Source organism: Platalea leucorodia (genome assembly GCF_965183815.1).
Source record: "Platalea leucorodia genome assembly, chromosome: 6".
NCBI classification, from domain to species: Eukaryota; Metazoa; Chordata; class Aves; order Pelecaniformes; family Threskiornithidae; genus Platalea; species Platalea leucorodia.
In genome coordinates this window covers 26238845-26265021 of record NC_138828.1, presented here as the reverse complement: position 1 = coordinate 26265021, position 26177 = coordinate 26238845, and the positions used below count along the sequence as shown (strand labels likewise).

The following is a 26177-nucleotide window of genomic DNA, read 5'->3' as shown; positions in this document are numbered from 1 at the left end:
CGTGGTCTTTACCTGGCTGTTTTTAGTAAGCCCCTTACAGTCAGCCAATAATTTGTCACTCTCCACATTCTGACTAGTTTATACCAAAATATGTGGTTCCTTGCACACCTCTCATCTGAACTCGAAGGCAGGTGTACTTCTTTGACCACAATATAATGTTGTTCAAGTCTAACAATGATTTTTTTCTTTAGATGCTGACTTGTTTTGCATCAATGGTAAGACACTACCTGATTTGAGTAGAGCCAAAATTTAATCCTTATTTGTATTAGTGACCAATATTGTTATACCTCTGCATTTCCACAGTCAGGGCTTTGCACTAACAATGACAGTGAAGGCATTCAAAGGCTGCATGGCTGCATCAACAAGTAACAGGGACTTTTCTCTCAGACCTTAGCTACACAGAAGTTTGTCATGTCATGTGGACATAAAGCATCTTAGTTATGAGTTGGGGTTAGCCTCTCTAGTCAGAACAACTGGCTAAAGAATCATAAATAAATTAGACTAGCTCTTGGTAGCGCAAAAATTTTGTCATTGTAAATGCCCAGTCCTGTTACCACTGAGCTCAGACCAGTTCATGAGTTCAGCCCCTACTAATTCACTGTTTCGTTCTCCTGTGTCTTTTCCATATGTCTATAAGCAGGACACATTTCATGTATGCAGCCTTGATTCTCCAGAACTTAAGCACATATGCAGCTTGATGTAGCATGAATTATTCCATCAACAGCAACTAGATAACTCATGCACGTGAAGATGAGCATATCTGTGAATACTGTCAGGAGAGGAGACTTAGTCTGGAAACTGCCTTCGTTTGGGGGTCCCCCTCACTCCCATTTTTAATTCTTGCAACAACTCATTAATTAGTTTTGCCGTTATTTCATAGAGCTTCTTGTCATGTGTCACTAGACAAGATGTGGTAACCATTAAATTTTCTATAAGTTGTAGCAGAATCAAAGAAAAGAGACCTGTTGTCTTCCCACCCTGCCTCCCTCCCAGAGGGACTATTAGTTGTGTGGTCACTTGTATCGTGTGGAAGGTTTTTTTCACTTAATTAAATTTCTGTAGTGTCACAAACCTATATGATTTTTGTAATAGTGATACTAGTTTCCCTGAGGTTTTACCATATAGAAATGTATTCAGAACTTACTCTGTGTCTCCGCTGGAAAGAGCTGTCTGCAGAAATCCGTGGTGCTTTTCTAACACAAATCATAGGTAGCCCAGGGAAATTTGGGGAGAATCTCAGGATGGAAAAGTGCTGCTAGTTCTATTAAATCCTATAAAAAAGTCATACAAGGAAAAATGAAGTTTAAACAAGGTTTGGGGAAGCCCTTTTAGAGAAAAAAACCTGTTGTTTTAAGTAATCCTTATTTTTTACCATTAAGGCTACTTTTGTTCTGCTGCAGACTTGTATTGTGAAAATTACTTGTCAGGAAAGAATAAGAAAATAGTAAAATGATCCAAGCCCTGAATTAGTGCCTTTATGGTTATAATTTCCTTTACTTCAGTTGAGTTTCCCTGGCAGACCTGCAAGGAAATCTCTACCCCATTAAATAACAGAGAGTCCATAGTACTGAATACAAGCAGGTACGAGATCCTCTCTATATTTGCAAGCAACCCCTAAATTTTGCTGATGAACTCCTGGCATTTTGTTAGTAAATATTTCTAGAGTAGATGACATCTGACATAATATTGGAGATACACACTAAGGGTGCATACATACACACACATATATAACATATATATATACACACACACGCCTATACATATGCGCATATGTGGGCATTTTTAAACATCTGTCTCAGTAGATAACAGTGGAATTTGCTGCATTCATTCATTCTTTTGGGGTTCTGGAATTTCAGGATCTGACTTCTGATAGGAAATCTCTAGATGTGTTGTTTCAAATGCTGGTTTAAATAAAAAGAAAAAATAAAGCAGCAGCAATCCAGCACATCACAATAGCAGGTTAAATATAGACATGGATTACAGAGCCATTGTTTTCACTCCTGCTAAATAAGACAGTACTCTTAAAATGGAATGCCACTTGACCTTTCGTGTCTCATCAGTCTGTGATTGTATTTAACTGATGCAGGGAGGAAACATTTTCCCCCTGGAACTGTCCCCTGTTGGTATGACGATCACTACTGCTGGGTCACACCATGCACCGGAGGCAGAAACCCAGCGCTCCAGAACACAAGAGGGATCTTGCAGCTCATGGAGGAGCTCTGTCCATGTCCCACAATGACACACGCTCTTTTTTCAACCTCTCTCAGCTTGTGCTCTCTGCTGGCCATTTCAAATCACCACCAGTGCTCAAACATTCAAAAATCACTTACTTTGAAGTGGAAATTCTTGATGTGCAAAGCAAGAAGCAGATCTGCATTGTGGACAAGGTGAGTGTATTATTCCAGCATGCTGGTGATGTGCCTGGTTCACACGGTGCCACTGCAGGGGCTGTTTTCACTCTGTTGTGGACTTATTCTGTAATAGAAATACTTTCATTCTTTTCTCTGGGAGATATTCAGAACTTCTCGTTAGTCACAAGCCTTGGCTGTTGTTCTCCAGGATTTTTACAAATAATCCAACACTGGTTTCTTTTAGACCTCCTGGCTGCTCTGTGGACTGAAGATATGTCCTTAGACTGTCTCTTGACACTTAGATTACAGTGTTTATTTCAGAGCATGATAAGCACCTACTTCAGAACAGATATTCAGTTTTAATACATTTGTAAAGCTTAGCAGCTCTGCAATGCTGTGGGTTCTTGTTGGTATCGAAACGTACTCAGCTGCGCCCTATTTATCAGATTGGGCAGGAACCTAGCAATTTTTAAAAATTTTTATTTTTAAATGAAGGGTCTTAGCTAAGAGAGTTGTGTTTGTTTTTTTTTTTTTTTAATGTAGTGAATAAAAAAATATAAACTACAGTTAAATTGTATAAGTAGGGTGAGAGGACTGGGTAGGAAAGAACTACAACACAGTAAACAACAGCTGAAAAAATCCTTCATAAATATCTTCATCACAGTTTTTGTGATTCATAGTCCCTCAGCAGAAGAGCTGGTCTCTTGCCTGCCATGAAAATGGGAATCCTAATCTATTTAGACTATAGGATTTTTCAGTAACATAGTAGAGTTTTGAGACTTTACTGTTTTGCTAGAAGAAAAAAATAAAAATAAAAAATTCCCTATCCTCACTGGCAACAGCTGGAACCAGTGGATAAGTTTGCTTCAAGTGTTTAATTTAATGCCTTTTAAATATGCAGGGTGGAATACTACCGGATTTCTAGTGTTCTTGATTGTTTAAGGTTTTTTTTTTGCAATTTGTATGCCCAGTTAAAGGTAAATGTCTCATTTGTTCATTCTTAATGGGGCAAAATATTTTTTGAGATTTTTTTAATCTAGCCAAAGGGGAAACATGTACAAAATGGTCAAACAAATATGATGACTATTAATACCAGTTCTAATGATAGTGTTTGCATTATTTAATTTACTGAGTGATATTTACGCAGTTATTAAAAAAGGTTATCTAAATACTATACTGAATAAGGTTTCGATCCAAAAAAAGACTGAATCTGTTTCTTATCTTAAGCTTTCCTATAGTGTCATTAAAAGAAATATATTAACAGAAACAGAATTAGGCCAAGAGCCACATTTCAGGAATCCTTCCATGATGCACGGAAGAATGATAGTCTGCTGGGACAACAGCAGACCTGTGTTTTAATCTTTATTCTGAATTTTGATGAGCCTGAACATTTTCTACACCTTCTCCAAACCACGGACTCTGCCCCTGTGGCAGTGGAAAACGAGTGGTGATCGCAAAGAACTCTCTATATAGAGGTAAAATACACACAGAGGAGCAATAGCAACTGCAAACTGAAAGCACCTGCTCAGGAATCTGTGTTCAATTTACACATTTGTAATATTCTCAGATTAATAAATCTAAAGGGACAAACTATATTATAATGGCACAGAGAAGACCTCTTTCTTTCTCCACCTAATGGAAACTCAGGCAGAGTGATTAGATGATTAATGCTATGTGGTTAAATACCAGTCACTGCTTCCAGAGCATTAGTTTCTATGAGACTCCTGCATATGCATATGAATCCTATTCAGATCAGTGGGAGCTCTGTAAAGTCTGCAAAATGATGATACATCTAACTAGTTTTGGTATTTAGAAAAGATGTCTTGTGCTCAATGCAGTGTCAGGGATTTAGAAGAGGTGTGTTCAGCTGTGTGATCTTGAGCAATCGATTGACATCAGTAGGCTTTGGATCCAGCATAAGTAACTGTGAATTAATTCTCCATCATCTGTGCAATGAAAATAACATTATCTACTTCGGCTTTCTTACCCATCTTACACTTTGGGGAAGGATCAGTCACTTATATTAAGTGAGCTGAGTGGTTACTACAAGGTCCTGATTGTCTTTAAGACTGGCTTAAAGGAACAGAATAAATACATATTTACCTGTTTTTTAAGCCTGTAAGATACATTCCCATCGTACTGCAGGCTTTTCCACAGTGAGGAAAGGCAGAAAAAAATATTGAAAGAAAGTAGTAGAAGAGGAAAACCCCAGACATTTTGTCCCATAGTCATCCCCTCCAGAAGCTTGGTCTTGAAGAAAAATACCTAATCTTGCAAAACTTGAAGTAAATTCACAAGAGTCTGCAACACTAGCAGTTCATTTTGCACGTGTACTTTGAACACAAAATTCTTTATAGGAGTATCATTTCTTTTATTTAATAGTGCCAACCTGCTCTGGGGACTTTCTATGCTGTGGATATGACATGCAAGTAGTTTGGTGCACACAAGCTTTTCTGGCGAGTTACTTAAAGAATTTAAAAGAGAAATAATAACACTGTGAGACCTTTTTCCCCAGATTTGCTCTTGGTACAGAAATTAATTCTGGGGTAAGATGTCATGGAGAAGAGGCTTCAGATTTTGGGGATGAGGAGAGACACACAAACGTCTCAAAATTTTTTTCCAGTTATTCTACAGAATGTCCCCAAACTACTTCTGGCAGGGCAGCAGGCACTGGCGATTTATATACAAAAGGGGGCTACCCTTGACTGTTGGAAAAAAGCTTCAAAAAGGAGTTAGTAGGGAAAGCTAATTTAAATCTAGGCTACAACCCCATCCATCTGTCCTTAAAAGCAGTGTATAAATGCTCAGAGGAGGTACCCTGGGACTGTACTCATGTCAGCAAAGGTATCCGCACCCTGATGTGATGGCAGCAGGGGAACAAAAGGCACTGAGGTTTCGAGGAGGTGTACGAGCGGCCTCCTGCTCTGTGCACTGCCCACGAGAGGGCAAGAGTCCAGGCGTGTGGGTCAGTTTGAATGACAGAGTCCTGGGTCTTCCCTCCTTCCCCGCTCCCCGGGGAGGCAGGCCGGCGTCCTCAGGCACAGCGTGGCTCGGCTGCACGCATCTTGCCTGACCTGGGATCCCTCTATGGCCCGGGAGAGGATTTCTCAGAACGGAAAGGTGTTTACCCAAGCAGGCAAAGGCCTTACAAGAACCTACAAGAGCTGAAGGCCACAATTAGGCAAATTTAGCCAAGAAATTTGGCCCATATTTTGACCGTCAGTCAGGGGTGATAAGTAACAGTTGGGCATATTGTGGGTGAATCGTCAGTCACTTCAACATGCAAATCGATACTGCATTTTTTTAAGCTGGTGGGTAGTGGAAGCATGAGTCGTACAGGTTTCTTGCTCAAGAGTGAAAGAAGTATTCAGCAAGGAATAAATCTCTTCTTTGGCCCGTGTAAGACAGCAGGTGAGCCTAGATGATCACAAATCCCTGTTTTCCTCACAATTTCTTGATTTCTATGGAAGACATTCCTGTCTGTCTGTAAGGAGGAGAGGGCATGTAATTAGTGATTTCTTGTTAGAAATATTTTTGATGAAGAATAATCCTAAAATGTCTAAGGATTTTGGCTCCCATATTACTTCCAAAAAGCTACAGAAAACAACGGAACATGCAAAATTCATCAAGTCTTAAAAATGAAAGAAAATAATTCCTTTTTGTATTTTTTAACAAATAATCCACATTTTTCATCGTCAGCCACAACTTATGAAAAATACATAGCTACTCAAAAACTGTTTTACTGGTACATTATTCCAAAAGCCTGACGTAGGTTAGTTTTAAAGTTATGGATGTGCAGTGATTTGATTTATAAATGCTGTTAAGGCAACTCATAACTGTTTCTGTTACAGCATTCATTGTATAATATTTTTTCTTCAAATTAACTTGTAGTAAAATGCATTTTCTCACAAACATAGTGCAATGTAATTAATTTTGCATGACTTGCTTTTAAGGCAGAAAGTGTTACACAATATAGTTTTTACAGAATAAACCACCTTTGGGGAAACCAGCAAAGAAAGCTTTTTCCCATAAAAAGCCTCAGAGCTCAGTAGTTTCATGCTATACGATTTTGCAAGTTAAGCTATAAGCAGAGGTGCAAACTGAGGTTTTGGCTGCTACACAGTGGCCCTCCTTTCCAGAAATCTTCTTAAAGCCTACAGAAGAGAGCTGGCTTCCCAAGGTGTGCAAGCCTCTTTTCCTGGTGTGCTGCAAAAATGATGGAAGCCGCTTTCCTACTGTTCCTTAAACCAGCCCTCCATGCACCCAATGCCCTCTCCCGCTGAAATCTCTTAGGAAAACCCAGTTACTGATAGGTAAATGGTTGTGGTTAACGATATATACTGTAGGAACATTTAACTACATGTTTGTGAGTGAGACATGCTGTGCAACGCCTACAGTGAAAGTCATGTGAACATTGTTATTCTTCTTAAATTAAAGGACCCTTGTGTAGGGCCTGTCCTTTTGTTACTCATTTTTGTCATGCCCAGCATAACACAAAACTATGCATCAATCCAATTACTTACGTACACAACTGTTCTTGCAGTTAAATATTACACCGTATATGTATTACTACATCTTTAGCAAAAGATGAATTAGGGCTTATTCTGATTACTCTGAAAGGCTTGTCTGCCTCTAAGGGAGTTCACAGGCATTTTTGTTTGTAAAACACCTAAAATAATTGTGTCCTTATATCTGCACACTATGGCTTAGCGATACAATGGATTTACACTGACATGACAACAAAATCAGATATACGCAGAGATGGTATCTCCAGTATCAGAAATCTATTACTGTTGCCTGTGGGTTGCAGCTCTGTCACAGAAAGGGAGCAGCCAAGAAGAACAGTCGTCACCAGCTCTCTTTTGCATAGTCATCACTAGCAAATAAAAATAACTTCTCACATTATGACTTGGAGGTTAGACATACCACATTCATTTTAGGTGAGCAAATACAATCATTAAAGTAGGCAATGAAACTCTGCAAAGGCACTCTTTGCAGTACCAGGACATTGCCTTTTACATCAGACTCTCCTCATTTGCTTCATTCTAGGCAAGCATAGTAAAAAACTCCTTTCCCAGAAAAGAGATTAAAATTTTCATTGCCTTGTATAGTCTTTTTTTTTCCTAAATCTTGAAATTTTAATATTTCACTTCACAGGACTCTATATTCTCCCTTGTGGAGAATGAGCAGAACCCGTGCACTTCCACAGCAGCCTCATTTCATGCATAGGATTTTTAAGATCATCATCTTTCTCATTCAAGCAATCTATCATTAGAGATGTCCTGCCTCTGATGCCAAAGATGCCCAAAGAGATTGAATAACGAGCTATGTCAAAGGAGGGGGCTTAAATGGGAAGACCGCACGTTGGTTCTGAGTCCCACAAACTAGGGATTCCCACAGCAATATGGGTGAAGGAACAAAGACGCAAAACTAGCTGGACATAGGCTCATTGCTGTGGAAGTAATTTTTTTTTTCTTCCTTGTGGAAGGGGGATTTTGTAGTGTCTTGTGTCCTTTACTGTATGTTTTCACAGCATCCAGCACAACGGGGATCTGGTCCCTGCTGGGAGGCACTGCAAGAAAATACATTACATTTACAAACATGTTACAAAGTCTATGCATTTTCTTGCCCGTAAGAATTGAATCTTATGCCTGCCTTCCCAGCGCTGGAGGTGATGACAGTAGTATTTTCTTCCTCAGTTATTAGTTACACTTGGTAAAGTAGGTAAACATATTCAAATTCTGTTGAAGCAATGCATTGCACTCATTTCTTCCTGCTGTACTAGAAAGTCACATCATTTTAATGTCAATATAGCTACAGATAGTTTCAATTGAAAAGAGGCAACTAGACATATTAATTTCTGCTTGCTCTTTGCTGTCACCATTCTTGTTTCAATATGGCTTTTTAAATGGAATACCTGGAGAAATGGCCTTTGATTTATCTAGAAGAGAGAGACTGTGGAGGGAAGAAGCTGGTAACTTTAGGGCATTTAGCATTTTGTAAAGGTATAATTTAAAGAATTACAGAAGCCACTACAGCAGACTAATGCTTCAGCTGATACTAATTTTCAAAGTTTAGAAGTGCCTTCAAATGACAGATTTTATACCTCTCTTATTTTAGATAGAAAAGTCTAAGCCTGGGGGGAAGAAAGAAAGAAAGAGTGAAATGTAATAAATGATCCAAAGAATTTAAGCTTGATTCGAAGTTCAGCAAAAACGAGAGAATGAATTCTTGATACACCAGTGGTGCTCCAGCTTTTTGTGAGCGTAAGCCATTCTGGCCAACAGTAAAAGCCAGCTATGCTACCAGAGCAGTGAATATCGCCAAAAGTGTATCTGTAGAGACAGATTCCTAGCCAGTGTGAAAATGCCCTCTTTCCCAACAAAGTTATGACATTTTACCCCAGCTGCACATTTGCCTTATTGCATCAAAGATAATTCACAGATTATTGCAAATTATGAATGTACTGGAGCAATATAAGACCATAGGGAGCTGTAGGTGTTTTATTAGTCTAATAGTTAATCAGCACAACCCATGATGGAAATTTAGGTGTATAATGGCATCTCACATAGGCATTATTGTAGCATTAAAATACTCCTGCCCGTGATTTACTGGTCCATCAGAACGTGCGTCAGGTTCTTTCTGAAATCAGACCTATGAATTTTGTGATTCTTCACAAAATGCCTGAGCCCTGTAGTGATGGAACTATAAATACCTAACAGTATATATTAATGCTATCATTATAACATATCTGCCTATGTTTAAACAATTTTGGATTTTAAAAAGTCTTTAAAATGCAAGCTTTTCTTTTTTAATATAGACAACTCTTGTACTACAAGAGAACAAATTGTGGCAGTCAGAGAATCGGTACCAGAAGTACAGCAAGCAACTCTTCATTGCACTTGGTATGGTGAAAAGTCCTGAGCTTTCTAACTGACCTGATGATGTCTAATTGTACTCGTGTATCACTCTTGTTTCCCATTCCTTTCTGCTTCTCAGCTTCATACTGCCCCTCATGGACCACAGGAGGCTTGCTGTCTCTCCATCTTTCCTTGCCTGCTCTCCCCAGCATAACTTGGGACCTACTGGCCAAATTTAAATACCTCTGACAGAGGAAAAAAAAAAAAGGCTCAAAGGATTACTTAGTTCCTGCTTGTCTAATGGAAGCTGGTGGCTGGGTAGCAGTGTTTCAGAGCAGGGAGCACAGGCGGAGTGCAGCCTTCACCCCTGCTGTACACCAGTAGCCAGCGGTCAGCTCAACATGCACATTCTGACAGCAAGTGCATGGCAGCAAAACAGCCCCGGTCTCTTCCCCAGTGGAAATGTCATAGGAAACAGGGAAGCGATATGGGGCATCTGGAAAAGGCTTTGGGGTCCTTTATTAGTAGAAAGTATGGCTTTGTTAGCCCTGCTACTCATAGAACCACTTGTTTTGCCAATACATGTTCTCCTGTGAATTTTCTTTTGAGTTGGTTGATCTCAGTCTTGCTTTTTGTCTTCATACAGTCCCCCAAATAGTTTGTGACCATCCTATGCTAAGTATTGTTTGAGTTTCTTGGGTGCATTGCTTGATTTTAAGTGTTAGCAGTTTGCATAGGTATAAAAAAGCAAGCATAAATCTCTACAGCCATTTGACAGAAAAGGGAAGACAAATTCAGAGATATTTCACAGCTAAGCTATATATATATGCTTAATCTGTGATAGGACTGGCAATCAAAATCCAAACAAAACTCTAAACCCCACCTTCTTCCCTTCTTCTTGAGAAGAACTGGTCAAAATTAGTTTGTGGTTTGTTTTGGTTTTGTTTTTTTTTTTTTTTTTTAAAGTGCATATCCCAAATGTTGTTTTCTTTGCAAATCACAGTGAAAACAAATGAGTCTTGAATTTTTGATGAGGCAGAATTTGGGAAAGATTGTATTACAAATTAATTTTGGAATATTTCAATCTGTTTTGACACAATAAATATTTCATTTTGAGTGCAATTTATTTTACAATTTAATAGTGCATTTATTTGAATATTATTTCCTATTGGGTTACTTTCCATGGCATGAGAGCCACGTGTTACATTATTTTACACTATCATGATTGATGTGTCATAAAATAATGCAAAAGTAATGAAAGTTCCATACTGATGAGAAATAAAAGAAATGAAAATGGCACAACGAAATGAATTTTCAGCATGTTCCTGAAGCAGGATCTTAAAAAAAAAAAAAAACCACAACATTTTCTATTTAATTTTTAAAATTTGAAGTCAATACAAACTTACACATCCAGAGTTTTGCCAGGACAATTCCATTTTCCTGGTAGAAAAGTGTTGTGATGGAGGCTTCCTGCCTGGTTCCTCTGTTAAGCTCTCATGGGGAATACAGCAACCTTACTCAGTTCCCTTTACCAAAAGGTCAGAAGGCACAGAGGCATGCCAATTCTAGTCAGATTTGTTCAGAAATAGGTGAACATGGTGAATTCTGTAAATTGAGGGATGGCCTGCACGCCTGTCATCTGCTAATGGGTTGCATTCTCTTTACTTCCACTCTCATCTTTAACAGGGAGAAAAAGCTCTTTCTGATATCCGACGCTTTTTCAGAAAATTTCTTGCAAATGGAGAGGATTTTTTTTTGTATAAGTACCCAGCTAGCAGTACAAAACCAATATAACATCTTTAGAGGCAAACTTGGCTAGTGTAAATTGGCATGACTGCACCGGGTAAGCATGTGGTTATGTGTATTCTTAGATAATTTGACCCATAGTCACTGGGAATATTAGTTGGATTATCTCATATGCCAAAGTTCATGTGACCACATAATAATCTGGGAGATTACTAAGCGATACAGCCGCCTACTCATGTATACTGGAACCAACTTCAGCTAAAACCATAGTTCTGAATATCTCCAGTTTCTGGAAAGACTGGCTTGAGATCAGAGCTCGCTCTTTAGTAGGCAATTCACTGCAGTCTACCGAGTGAAATACTAAATTCCATATAAAGCCTTTGTGTAGTTGCTGACAACACTTGTCTATATGTAGTTACTTCTATGTCATTTCCACGGTGAGCTCATCTATTTATATCTCTTCGGACACGACCAGCACACTGGTTCACCAGGCGAACCAGAGAGCAGTGTGGGACACACTGAGGGAGGTTACAGTAAAACATTACCCAATTTTTAATACCGTCTTTGTAACAATCAGAAAAAGCAATCTGATCTAGAAGCCAAATTCACAAAATGCGGAGATCAATTAGAACAGGTGTTTTCCTGATTAACTTTCTGCGAAATGCTGCTGATTTCTAATAATACAGCATGGTCCCAAAGCAAGGACAGGGTGCAAAAGCAGTAATGATGGAGTATTTGTTGAGTGCTGAATTTGGAAATTACCTGGCTTTCCTATTAGCTGGTTATCTGTTTTGGGGTCAGATCCTCAGCTGCAATAAACTGATGTCACCCTTTTGAACAAATGTACCCTGTCTGAAGATGGGGTCACGTGTGGTTAATGAGCAGCTGGAGTGGCAGAATTTCTGAATTTCTGCAATTATGGAAAATGACTGCCCATTGGAAAGTGGGTGACTCAGCAGTGCAGTGGTACTCACGTGTCACAAAGAGAAAAAAACATTCAAAGGAAAATGCTCAACGAAAGATCACTTATTTGCTAAAATTCTATTATTCAAATTCTTATTGATATTCTGCTAACCTCTAACCCCTAAAATAATTCTTTAGTGCAAGAACTGTGTGATGCAATTACATACAGATCACCAGATTTGTTATAATTCCTTGACTTATAAAAGTGAAAGAGGTATGAAAGTGGATAACTATCTGATTAGTTTGCACTCACAAAAGGCAGTATTAAGTTCCCATAATATCTTCCACTTAGTGCTCTTCCTTGAGTCACAGCCGAAGTTACTAATACGGTATTTTAAATCTTAAAAAGAAAAGTGATGCTTTGTGCATTGCTGCATAAAGGAGGGATTGAACTGGAATGGATGACCCAGAAGGTCCTTTCATTCTTGAATTCCTAAAAAATGAAAAGTTGCCTTGAATGGAAAAGTAAAAGTATTTTTGCTATGAACGTACACGAAAAACAGAATTTGAGGTTTTTAAATCATCCTTTTCTGAATGAAAAGTGTAATGAATGCAACCCACACCTGTAAAATCTGCATTTCTTCATAACATTTTTTTGTGAAGGAAAAGTAGTCTTGAACGTTATTCATGATAGCAACTTACTAGAAAGTTAAGTATATTTAAAATCTGGTGTTAGACTACAAGTTAAGAAGTTGGAGGGAAAACTGGCTTGACCATCAGACATAGAAGATGTATGCCAAGTAAGAGGCGGTTTTACAATGAAATCCATCTTGTTTTAAATAAACCAAGGGTGGTCTTTCACTCTGTTTTCCCTTTGCATATTTGAAAAGTGCTGAAAAAGAGGAAAAGGAAGGTTATAACACTTTCAGAAATAATTTAAAAGAATAAAAGGAGAGTAAGACTAACAATTACAGTGAAATGTTCCAGGGTGTTTTATTCACTTAGCACAAAGGGTAATAAGAGCAGATGCTGTTCCAGTCCCTACAATTCTTTAGCTCGTATTGATGTACAATGAAAAGAACAAAAGATAATTAATGGTCTACGAAGAGGACACTCTTAGTAGTAAGCTGATGTCTCAGCATCCATCTTCACATTGATCAATATTAGAATCTATAACTTCACTGGTTGTTTTATGAGGTCTTTAAAAAAAAGGACACAGAATTATCAAGATCATAAAAAAATGTATTTCATTCTTTTGTGGCTATAGCCTCATTATTCTGCCTGGGAAAGGACACTGCGATTCCTCTATGTCATAGCCCATTCTGAAGAGGAAAGTATTTGTGTTATTTTTCAACTTGTGATCTGGGTAGTTTGTCTCAAGTGGAAGGGTCCTTCTCTAAGCCAGCTGGCCCATAAAACACGTCTTCCTGCCCGCCTGGCTGGGCGCGTGCTCCCGGCCTTCCCTGGGCACAGGCAGCCCGTACAGCGTGGTGCCACGCAGAGCTGCCAGGCTGCGACTAACCAACCAAGTGCACGCTCTGCCTGGGCCTGAGCTGGCAGGATTTAAACCAGCCTAAAGCAGCTTGGATGTACTCAGGCACAGCAGTGCTCTTGCTAATGAGCTCTGCCTCTCTCATAGGTGTCGTACAGAGCACGGCCCCCCCCAGCTGCAGCTACGCGGTTCAAGCACCAGCTTTGGATGTAGGGGAGGTGGTGTGTGATGATTCACATCACGGCACATGGATACACTCACAGGTTCCTCTGCTGCAGCAGGCCATTGTAAGCACAGATGCTGGCAGGCACTTTGGAACTTTTAAACACCTAAGGCATGTGAATAGTTCTATAGGTAGACCTAAACCACAAGCTTAGACTAATTTTTTGATAGCTAAAGTTAGGTGACGTGAATCCCATGGCTGGCATAGCAGGATTTGGAGGGGAGAAAGCATTGAAAGCCTCAGGTTGAAAAATGGGAGAGGGATGTAAAGGTAGAATTGCTAAGAAGGGCTGGACTAGAAATTTTGCACTGATTGAAAGAAGCGCTGTCCTGAAGTCGACACATACTCAGGAGTGCAGGAGATGGAGACCGTGGGCTCTGTTTTGAGCTAGTGCTGCTCTGTGAGCGTGCTCAGCTTAATAGTCTTTCAGCTTCCCTTGACTTAATCAGATGATCAGCTCTCCAGAGCATGGAGAGAGCAGAGAGAGCAGAGAGCATGGAGAGAGCATCCAGAGCAGCCCTGGCTGCTCTTTCCCAGAAGCCGGCATGGCGAGATGCTGATCTCCTGCAGGGATGCAGGCCCTGCAGTAATGTGGCTTATACTGTGTTTATAAAGCCAGATGATCCTCCATCACATCAGAAAAGACCATCCCCGTCCTTGAGCTGGCAATGCCAGCTCTGAAAACCTGCACACCTGCCCTGCACTAGGACATACGACAGATTTTGGTCTGCAGTCTTGTGTGCATGTAGTCATTGCCAGCTAACAGCACTCGCATCCATATCTGATGGATTCTGGGCTCCAGACCTCACAGGTGTGAGATTACAAGGTGTGAGAAAGTAATTTCAGATATTTTTAGAGGTTTTGAAAACATAACCTCCCCCGCCATCTCCTGTATTCAAGGCCACAGAGGTTGTACACATTACAAGAAAAGGCACATGTAGACTATGGGAGATGTGCTGTTCTACTGGATGTTGCGTGGAATGACTTAAGTGCAATGAATACAGATAAAATGTTTTCTGTCCTTTTTGAATTGAGAAAGATAAGGTGGCTTCTTCTGTTGTTCCCTGCAGCTGGGAAGAAAAGGGATGCAGCTGGCTTCAGGAACTCAAAGGGCAACGTCCGTCTCCTGGCCCAGTACTGTTCAACATGGTTTGGGTGCAGCATGGGGGAAAGGGTACGTCTTTGGTTTCAAGGAGTCCAGCCCATGATTTGAGTGGAGTTGGCATCGCTTAGCAGGTGCATCAGAGAGACAAGTCAGGGTTTAAGTAGAGGTTCACTTAGACCAGTTTCTGAAAATAAGCACTTTTCCAGTGCCCAATAAAACCCTCTGTAACTGTGGGAAAGTAAGTATTCTCATCTAAACCCAAAGAAAAACCTAGGAAAAATCTGAACTTTACGTACCATTTAGCACAGGTATTGTTTTACAGCTTTAGATCACTGAAATCTGTATTGAGCTCTCTGCCTGTTCATATTATTACTGGAAATAAATTGGCTTACCCCTAAGCACTAATGGCATGTATATTGTATATTTGCATGGGGTGTCAAATTATATAAGAGCAAAACTTTTCTTTCTGTACTGATCTGTTGCTTTTGAGTCAGCAGTTTTATTTTCTTATGTGACTATTTCTCCAGACTCAGTCTTTTCAGCAAAACAACCCATGTTAAGTTGCTGACTGATCTCTACTAGCAGAATTTCTTATGTTCTCTATTTTTTATGCACGGTTATTGTCACAATTCACTAATATCACTAATAAGTAAAATAGACAGATAGGTAAATATCACTAGTCACTTTTGGAAGAAGTGGGGCTACGGTCTAAAGATGGTGCCAAGATCCAAGCAAGGCTCAGTAAGTCAATTAGTGCCTATGTGTATGAGTTCTAACTAATGCAATGAAAGAGGAATTGGATTGCCCAGCAAACCCCATAGAAATCTTTAGGTGGGAAGAGACAGACAAGCTTATGCAGAGCAGAACTGTTGGGCTCCAGTGCAACTGGCAAGGAGGCTACGTCAGGAAGCTGCCGTGTTCTGGTTAGACTGAAGGAAGCTGGAGATAGAGTGAACCAAGTGATGAGTGCCCAGCCAGGGAAAATGGTGCCATGGCTGTTTCTCTACCTCAGCCCAAATAAATTCTGCTGTTCCTCAAGATTTTGCTATATGTCACCACCACTGGTATTAACCTATGCTGCGCAGGTGCCTAAAGTCTCCAGGGAAGGTGGTTTTCTGCATTCTGCTGTCTGACTGCAGTGATGAGGTCTCTCGCTAGAGCCAAAACAGATCCCTGTGGTTAAGACACAATTCAATTTACTTCTCGGTCTCTGTGCTTGAATGAACAATATAGAATATTAAATCGGTTTCAACTGCAAAGGGATGGTCTTGTTAAGACCAGACCTGTTGCCTCTTGCCACCTTGATCTCAGGCTCAACATACTACTTCCTGAAGCGTTCCATTGCCTTTCCTTGTAAACGCAAGGTACTTCTAAGTCTTTCGTTCTAGTAAATTCCGTGTTTCTCAGATACTTTGTACAAAGTGTATTAAGAAATCAATATACATAATAAAATAGAGCCTAAAAGGCCTCCAGACTGCCATCTAACACTGTGACACCTGAATTGCTTCAGTGCACATGAACAACAGCACGCAGAAGCAAACTCATTTCAGGCAGAAAGGACAGAACTTGCCGCCTTTGCTACTGGCCCCTCAGGAAAACCCTTTCATGTCTCTAAGAGTTGGGCCCCAGCATGCTTGAACCTGACTTTAAAGCTAACCCTTCAAGTTGCCCCACTGGTTTGATCTTGGGGGCAGTTATTGCCTCAAGCAGGGCGAGCAGCTTTCCCTCTTGACCTTTGGGATTTTACCCTTCCATTGGCCAAGCAGAGGTGGCCGAGGTAGTGTAAATGTAAATCAAACGTGGGCAATCCTTAATAACATATCAACATGTGAGAGCAAATTTGCCGATTTGCTTCGTTATTGCCGAAGGAACTTGCAGGCAAATTGAATCATCTCTTTATTATAGGAGGGGAGAAGGCATCCCAGAGTGAAGAAGATAGAAAAATGAATCTGCATGCATTTTGTTTTCTTTTCCAGGTACCTCCATCATCTACCCTTCTTGATGTGAAACACAAATTTCACAAAGCATGTAAGTACTACGGCTAGCAGACTGGAGCATGGCTAGAGGCCTTTCAGCTTGGAGAAACTGTCAAATTTATTTTTCATGAAATCTTGCATGAAAGCCGAGACTGGCTTGACAGCTCCAGTGCTAAATAAGAGCAGTGTTTGGACTAAGGTTCTACTGTAGCTATCGCAGATGTGAGAGGCTGGAAGGAGAGGACTCCATAATTTATCACTGCCAGCCCAATGGGGGCAATACTTTTCTATCCTCTTTTTTAACATTACATGGTGCCAATTCAAGACCACAACTGCATTTGCCCTCACAGTTTTATATTAGATAATCTTCGATAACATTAGACTGCTTCAAGCTGGCCATAAAAAAAACAGGTAGACCAAATAACTACTGTAGTGGGGAACTTAAACGCAAAGTGATTAAATGACTTACCTGGGATCGTGCAGGCAATCTGACAGAATTCTCAACTGACTCAGCCGTGACCAGTTCCTTAATGGTCAGGGCAACCTCCCTTTCTCCTAGTACCGCTTTTTTTGTTTTTCATATCCATAAGGAGGGGAGAGGGTAATTTTGCACAAACAGACTGCAGATATGGATCTTGTACATGAGAAGAGATGAGAGCAATCATACTTGAAAATCCTTCTTTTCTTCCTGCCAGAGAACAGAGCGGTTTCATTGGATGCTTCCTTTCTGCCTCCTCCTAGCCACATGCCTACACCCTTTACTAGAGGGAGGTGGTTGGAAAGGTGGAAGAAAGAGCAATGAAAGTAGCTGAGCACCAAAGTTTGATGGCATTTACTGTTATCCACTGAATTGCTGGTCAGGATTTTGGGGAGTGGGGCCAAATATACCTGAAACCTACAGGATGTATATGTGTGTATAGTATGCCTTGCATTCTGAAATGCTAAAATGCTGCTGTATCTGTGTTTGTAGAGATCCTAACTGTGCCACCCTTGCTCCTAGACTGAGAAATGTTTCTCTTACTCCTGCCTGTGGGAAGTAAAGGGCTACTTGTGATGAGGACTGGTAACCTTGAGTGTCACTCACATTTGAGATGTGCAGGCCTATGCAAGGCCTGTTAACTGAACTGGACTTCTTAGAACTGCAAAGATATTTAGTTGAGTAGAAAAAGATGCAACAAGGGTTGAGGGTTGGAAGCGAAGGCCAGAGAAACTCAAATTAGGAATGAGGTTTTTGGTTCCAAGAGGCAAGATGGTTTACTGTTGGAGCAAGCATCTTAGACGATGGGCTTTCATTATTTTTACAAAAAAGGGTGTAGTCAACTAAACGCTAGATGCCTTTTGCAAAAAAAAAAAAAAGCTTTAGTCAGACACTAATACTGAGTTCAGGGTAGGGTAAGTAGAAGAAATATTATGCTTTGCCTCTGTCCTTAGACTTTTATAAAACACTAAAGCTGAAGGCTTCTGTGGTTGCACAAAGGTTCAGTTGATGAAGCAAAAGGCCGTTGACCTGACTGTTCCAAAACTACTTGTTTTCACTCCCTGTACGGGCTTGTAAAATGCAAAATGGTAAAAGTTCAAAAACCCCACAGCTGAATATGAAAAGACTGAGTGCATAAGTTTTAATATTTCAATAAGAGTATGTCCTGCCATCAGTTTGTGAAATGCAGTGCATTTCTGCCTAGACTCTCTTAAATCAATTGAAACTGGATTTATATTGAAGCAGCTTAAATCAGTTGAAGATCACTGGCACAGAGATTTGTGCCAATTTAACTGTAATGAGGTTTTTAATGGATTTGGGCTAAAATGGTACAAGTCTCTGTATAAGCCATTTTAATGGCACCTGTTTTCATATTTAGAGGTACCTTGCTCCTCAAATACTCCCAGTGATGTAAGTGGAGCTGAGCATAAAGGAAGACAGTAAGCAATACAACAAAGCACGATACAAACTGTGAACCGAAACTCTGACAGTACAGCGTTTTACAGCACATGGACGGGCTGGCATGTGCCTTCAATGCTTTTTCAGTTTTCAATTTTTTAGTTCAATTCCCACCCTTCCCGGGAGTACACCATGTCAGTGTCCTGTGTCCTTTCTTCCCGTTCCAGCTCATTGCTTTGATCTCTCTTTTCCAGTTCAGCCTGGATGTTGTTGTCTCATGAGGTTCCCCCCTCCTCCTTCTTTCCCAGTTGCAAAGAACAAACCTTCCCTTTTTTCTCTTCATATAGTGTGGAGGATGACAGCTTACAGAATACGGTTCTTTTAGGCAAGAACTGAGAAGGGACTGAAGCTGATCTGCGGATGCCTTTGGTTAGCAAGCTATTTTGTACTAGCTCATGCATTCATTTCTGTCATTTTGAGTGTGCCAGACTCACATGTTCCCCTATAATCTCTTGCTAAAACACACTCCTACGCACACCCTCTTACAGTCTCCCTGTCTTCATACATTCTCCTTTGATCACCCATGCAATTAAGCTTTCTCCTCAGCTGGTATCTTGTCAGCCCTTCAGTGAGAGGAACCCCTGTGCAGCAATTTCACAAGCATCATCTCTGTCACTGATCAGTTCTCGCTGTCTGGTTCAAGAAAGGAGGAAAAAGACTGCATTACGAATTGCAGCACAGGAGGCTGTTAATCATTAAAATAAAAGAAATGGGATGCAAGTGACACATAACATGTTACTGCTCAGTAGTTTCTAAGTCAGTCAAATATTAGTTTGGATCTGTGCTTATATGAAAGGCAGAATACAGACTTAGAAGTCCAAGAACAAATACTGAAATACTCCTAAGCCCTCAAGTCCGCAAAACTGTCTCTACTGAAACAACCCCAGCAAAGCCTAACCCTGTGCTCTCTGTGGCACTGAGTTCAGGGGGACAATCCCAGTTTTATCACTGGAGATTCGGGGTTCTATGAGCTCTTAGTGGAGAATAAGCAATTAAGACAAACTGCCATTTCCATGGGAATTCAAAGGCTTTCGCCAGACTGAAGACCGCTGTTTTGAATCAGCCCCTGGTGCTGGCAGCACCAAGCAGGGTCAGCACAGAACAGCAGTTCCCCTGTTGCAGCCTTCCAGCCATCAGCTCTACAGGGGCTTTCTGTAACAGATGTTAGATCCGGGCTGTCACGCTTAATAGCAAACATCACACCTGCCCACCATGAATATGTCTAATCCTTTTTAAACCTACTTACAGTTTTGACCTCAGCAAAATTCTCTGGGAAGGAGTTCTGTGATATAAGTATGTTGAGGACAAAAATACATCTTCTATAGTGGCATCATACAAATGTCTACGCTTCGACTGCTTGATGTTTTCTGCTTGAAATTGAGTGGCAGCCGAGTGCCTGGGTGTACTGGCCATCACACTGTGCTATCTAAGCTACGGTCAAAGAAGCCTCAGTCAAATTGGTGCTGTACACTAGATGACAGTACTACTATTTTCTTCATTCCTTTGGCTAGGTGGCAGAGGTGAAACCAAGACAAAAAACTAAGTGTATAAGAAGGAAGCCTTTTGTCCCATTTTCTCGGTTGCTTATAATGAGTTAGGTACCTGGCGTTTTCTTTATCTATAAAGATTTTGTTTTCAATTGGTAAAGAAATACCTTGTAGGCTAAACTTTGCAAGCTCTTGTCCTTGGCCATAACTCTTCACCTTTAATTTATTTTTATCTTTGCAAAATGTATTGGACTGGTGGGGGAGGAAATCTTACAGATAGAAAATGAAAAACTGTAATAATAATGCTAATTCAAGTATCACATAACTAAAATAAAATACCTCTAGAACAGGTAATATAGTGGAGTCAGTGATCATTAAATATTTTCAAGGTTACTGCACAAAAGTTGCTGAAAAAGCGCTTGAAAGAAGAGGAAGAACAGAAAGGAGGGGAGGAAATAAGATCTCAGCAATACTGTAACAAACTCATGGATGTAACCTCCAGCCCAAGGAGGTAGCGCAACTAGAGCTACTCTTTGAAGTCAGAAGAATGAGCTTCGGGCAGCCAGAAATTGCTCTCTAGGTGGAAGGAGCAGGCAGGGAAGGAAGGGCAGCTGGGAGGAAGCCTGGTGATGGGTGGAAAGAAAAAGGGAAGTTGAAGAGAGAGTTGAAAACGTCATGTGCAGAATATCCCCGTCTGCAGAGAGGAATGAGGTGCTCAAGGAATAAGGAACATTACAAGCTGCCAGCTGTCCCAATAAAATATTAACTCCTAATCCTTCAGCTCCAGAATTGCAGGCCCCCCCATCTAAGCTAACAGATGTTACATAGGGTATTTAAAATAAACAATGTCAATTAAAGTAAATCATTAAGAAAGAAATTGTCAGTAGATGGCACTCAAGAATAAACAGCATAATTTCTGGACACAATGAAACTTTAGAAGTCTGCTGTACCATCTTCCAACTGCTTCTTACAGGTATTTCTATAGCAATCCTAAGAGCTATGTTCCCTGAAAAACCACTGAGATATTTTGTGTTGCTTTCCTCTGGCAAGAGGACAAGGAGAAATACAGTGCAATTCCTTCTTCATGGTGGGGACCAATCTCTCTTTTAGCCTCCTCCTTACAGGCTGTAGGACAGTGTGTTAGGATACATTCATCTGCTAGGTTTTACCTACTGCTTTCATCCTGCATGTTCCCCAGAAGCCATAGGAGAACAGGCAGCCTCTTAGATGTCATCACCCTCCAGATCACCTGGTCAGAGCGTATCCCGGCTAACTCCCTGCACGGAAGCAAGATCAGAGGCTCCTGTGCAGGTGCTTCCAACATGCTATTTCACTGAGTTTATTAAACACTCCCACTGACTTCCAAGTGCCTTGAATAAGATCTTTATTGCCTAATGCAAGGAGATCCCTTACCATCTCAGAGGACAAACGTAAGCAGAAGTATTATATCATGCAATTCTTTCCCAGCTGCACAGGAGGACTCTCTCGCTCTATATTCTTCTCAAAATGACCTGTGACTGCCTCCCTTCTCCCCCCAGTTGCCTGACAGTTGCCCCCCAGAAGCTCACTTCTCCCCCCAGTTGCCTGACAGCAGTGCTCAGCTCAGCCAGTGCTGAGCAGCTGGAAGGAGAGCATTTTAAAACCAACAGGTTATTGTTCACCCAAAACCCTGAAGAAGAGCTTCAAAACACAGAACAGTGGAAGCCAAGCTGGCCTGGTGAAGAGCAAGGAGAAGAACCTCTCATTGCTTAGAAATCACAAGGCAAGCCTTGTGAGAGGAGCTTAAGCCACATGAGGTACTAAAACTAATCCTTTAGTGGAGGAGGTCCTCTTTCTTTTCTCTTTTCCAAAAAGTCAGCTAACTGTTTTCATGCTCTGAATCTGCAACTTTCCTGGTTTTAATGACATCTGAGAGCTAGTAGCATGATTCCAAGAGCAAGAGCTTAAGGAATAATTCCATATTTTGCCAGGCCTGTGCTAAAACGCAAGAGCTGGATGCAGAGCTGTTGCTGGAAAGGATGCCTGTTCATACTGCATCATGTAATTCCCTCCTAGAGGCTGGCTGTGATGTTAAACTGCAAGGCTCAGAGAGGTGAGAAAGGATGCTGTGGGGATTAGTCATTAAGAGCAGTACCAGGGAGAACGGTGACTGCTAAGCCGGTGCCTTGCCTACCGTCTCTGTATAATCAGGACTGTCTGATAACACAGTCTTGCTGAGAACCTGCAGTTCCTCTGATTTCTCCACACTGTCTATTACAGCTGGATTCTCAGGTTGAAGAAAGTTAATGAAATCTGTCAATTTTGATGCCTGGAGAGACTCATGTGCCCAATGAATACACCTGCTGGGGACTCAGAAAAGCTGAATTATGCTATTTATGGCTCTCCCAAGATGACTTTGTAGTCTTGGCCTGTCAATCAGCCAGGAGCCCTTCATGTGTCTCACAAACTGAAGAGACTCAAATAAGTTATATCTAGGGCACAGAGCCTTCCAGAGGGATCTTTCTTCTGCCCTATATTAGGACATCAGGCTTTGAAAAAGACAAAATTTTGGAAAGAGGGTGACAACCTGATCCTGCCATGAGTCGCCTGGAGCTGGATGCACTCCCTGGACAGAAAGGCAGCTGCAAAGTCTATGGCTTTCAACAAATCTCAAACTCAGTCCTCCCCGTTTTTATCCTATGTAGTTCATGCTATCCCAGAGTCAAAGCTCGAATCCATATATGAATGAGTTTTCAAAGGAACAGGCAATATCCTGCTGTGCAGGCTGTCTGACTGCAGAGCTCATAGGCCCAGCATTACGTCCCCAGAGCAGATTCGCAGAGCGCACTGGGTTGGCAGTCACATCCAACTATTGTTTTCAATAAATTTTCCCCTCTCTGCATTCAGAACAACTCAATTGGAAATTAACAATGAAGGCGAATCACTAGGGACGGGCAGTTATTGCAAATGGGCACTAAGAAGTACAGTGATTTCATCTGGGTAAATTACTCATTCATCTGTGTTGACTTTGTAAATGAAAATGACTAGATTAGGAGGAAACATGATGATATTTATTTTGTCTTATATTTATAATTTATTTTTCTTTTGTCTTAGTCACACAGCAGATAGCAATAGAAGACTAGTGTACGATGAATTTCAGTATCCCTCAAATAACACAATCCTAAGCAATTTTTACTTCTCTATGCCTGTCAACACAACTCAGTTTACTAGAAACTCCTTGAATTTCTTGTTACTGCCACAGTGAGGCTTTCATATACTTAAACTCTTTATTTTGCAAGGCTAAGCACAAAGTAAGCACCAGCTCCTGCCACAAAACTCAAACCAGTCGCTACCATCTACCTCCCCAGCTCACAATCAGAGATCTAATCTTTGAGTAAATTGCATCCTGCCTCTGCAGCGTGTGCATGTCAGAACAGAGACCTAAATTCTTGCCTTGGCATGCTGCTTCAGCCATGAGGCCAGCCTGTCCGGTAGGCTTCATTTCTCATCTGTGCAGGAAGAAGTATCAGGAGGATGACCCCCTCTCAGCTTATTTGTGGCATATCTGTGCAAATCTCTCTATACAAAATAGAAGAGTCTGTCTGCTGGTACAGATTTGCGTAACTTGAATTTATGGCTTAGCTGTCAAAATAATTGAAGCACACCTGTGAAAGCTGGACATACTTTCACTTCTTTTATAATAATAACCAGTCAGGAAATGAGAATGGTGTCATTGACCTAGCACAGTTAAAAGAAAGAAGAAGCCGAACTGAGTTGGCTTCATGATTTTCATCTTCAAAGTGAGTAAAAATTCACATTATACTTAGACCCTGAAATCTCTCTTTTTTATCTCCCACATTCTGTGTTGGAATTACAGAAAACCAATTCTAGCCAATTTTCAAACGGGACAGACAATGCCTGGAGCGCTCCAGCTGCAATCACAGTGGTGTAGCCATTGGGTGGCCCTCCAGAAGATGCTGTGCACTTCAGACACTATTTTGCATCCTGAGCTGTGGTAATAACCCTCCCATTTGAGCCCTGACTCATGTGTCTCTTGTTGACACTGCTAAAGCCCGGACCTTGCATTTGGACGTTTCTAGCTGTGGTGCTGATGCGTGACTTCTTGTTCCCAACTATTGGACTTAATAATGAGATCAAGCACCAGACTAGGCACCTGCACTTCACTTTTGCTGAGCATTTGAATCTCATTGTAAGTTGTGGAGAAAGAAATATCGAATCAGTCTGAAAAGCATCTGATCAGATATCCCTGGAGTTTTGCTTTCTGAAATGTACATGTGGTTACAAAGAATATTTTAATTATGTACAGAATTAGGAAACAATGGTTGGGGTTTGGCTCACCCAGCTGGTTTAGAAGCAGTGCACTTAGTAACGTAGGACCTTAAGCAAGACTTTTAGGGTCAGATTTTTAAAGCATTTTGGTCTTCTACAGGTAACAATAAAAGCCAGAGGGCCATCTGGGATTTCTGAAGTCTCCTGATTCACACTGAAGTGAATGTGATGTTTAAGATTTAGGTCTTTAAGACTTGATTCAAAACCAGGGGGAGTCATGCTATTGACTGGGGTGAGTTGTGTGAGACACTTTCTCCCTTTTGAGCTTCATTTTCTCATCTATAAAATAAGAATAATTAACCTGCCTTTCATCCACCTTGGGATCTTTTGTCTGTTTTGGCTGTGATCCCATAAGAAACATTTGGGACAAAGAATGACTTAAATATATGCCTAATGACCTATTGAACCAGAGGGAATAAGGTGTCTAAAACACAAAAGCCAGGCTATCCATTAAAAGCTCATAGAAATAAGATGACCTTCAGAAAAAACAGCAATATTTAAACCAGCAATAGAAAAAGTGAAGATCAACTCAAAAACCTTAACGGAAATTCACATTATTTCTCTTTTTTTGGCAGCTGCTGCATCTGATGTTATTGCATTTCATTAGCAGGATTACTGATATCATTTCAGATGAGTAACATAATAAAAGAAAAGGCAGCGAATCTATTGAGATGTAGCTTGAAGCAGAACTGGCCCTCTCTGCTCTCTGGGATATTGTTCCCAGCTGAGATTTACAGGGCTCTAACAATGCATCACAAATGACATCGTATGTAAACAGTCAGAGAACAAATGTGAGATGCTGTTTAAATGCCTCATTAAGAAAAGGAAATTTCATAGCTAGTTTCTTTGCTTTCCTTGTCTTTGCAGTAGATTTAATTGACAGATCTAGATGAGAAACAACAAAATTTGTTTATCAGAATTGCCTATTATTAGTTATAATGTGTTTTATATTAGTGCCTGTGGCTCAACTGAGAAAAGGACAGTGCAAGGCCCTATAGAAATAACCTAGGCCCTAGAGAATATCTAGTCTCAGGTAAAATGAGGAATGAAAGCCTACTGAACTGTTAATAGAAGATGCCAAAGCAGTTTGGGTTTTTAAATAGCTCCTACATCAATTTAAACCCAGGTATTACATTTTTATCTGAAGAACAGATAAGACTTCCAGTGTTAACCTGGTGTTCACCACCGGATTCATGTGAGCTTGATGTTCATTCAAGGAATTCAAGATACTAAAAGCCACAGTGGGTCTTCATGATTGTGAAAAGAATGTCATGTCCATTAATAAGGCAGATGCCTGTTGATTACGGCAGGGTCAAGATCACTTCAGGACTTTAAACATGCTCTGCATCTACATCAGGTTTTTCATAGGAGTCCCTGTGCTTTTGGACAGCAGAGTTGAGCAGATGGCTTTACAGAAAAATCCATCAGTTTCCCTTAGGAGGAGCTGCATGGAATGGGTCTGCATGAAATGTCCCAAGGACTTGTGAAACAGAGCCAACAAGAACTGGATAACAAACAACGAAGTGTATCATCTCCCGTGCCAGAATGAGAGGAACCTACCTCCTTCTTGGAAAACTCCAGGAGAGCATGAGAAAAAAAAAAATGACAAGGCCCATGGAGTCTCCTCTGCTGGACAGGTTAGAGAAGAGGCAGCAGCTTGAGCTGCTAAGTTCAGGCTTTCCCCCAGGTCTTCTCTGCCTCATGGCTTCCCTGGCTGTGCTTCTGCAGCCCCCGGCTTCCACAGGGCCAAGAGGAGGTGTGACATAACC

General features: G+C 40.8%; 1 protein-coding gene across 1 annotated transcript in view; it reads left to right on the top strand.

The window, feature by feature from the left end:
• Positions 1-2153: 2153 nt before the first annotated feature.
• Positions 2154-26177, top strand: part of TECRL (trans-2,3-enoyl-CoA reductase like) — a gene marked incomplete at both ends in the record, with an annotated part of 67285 nt that continues 43261 nt past the window's right edge. The window contains 2 exons of the mRNA XM_082315469.1: positions 2154-2387; positions 16657-16708. Coding sequence (XP_082171595.1) covers positions 2154-2387; positions 16657-16708 — 286 coding nt within the window. The remainder of the gene's footprint in view (positions 2388-16656; positions 16709-26177) is intronic.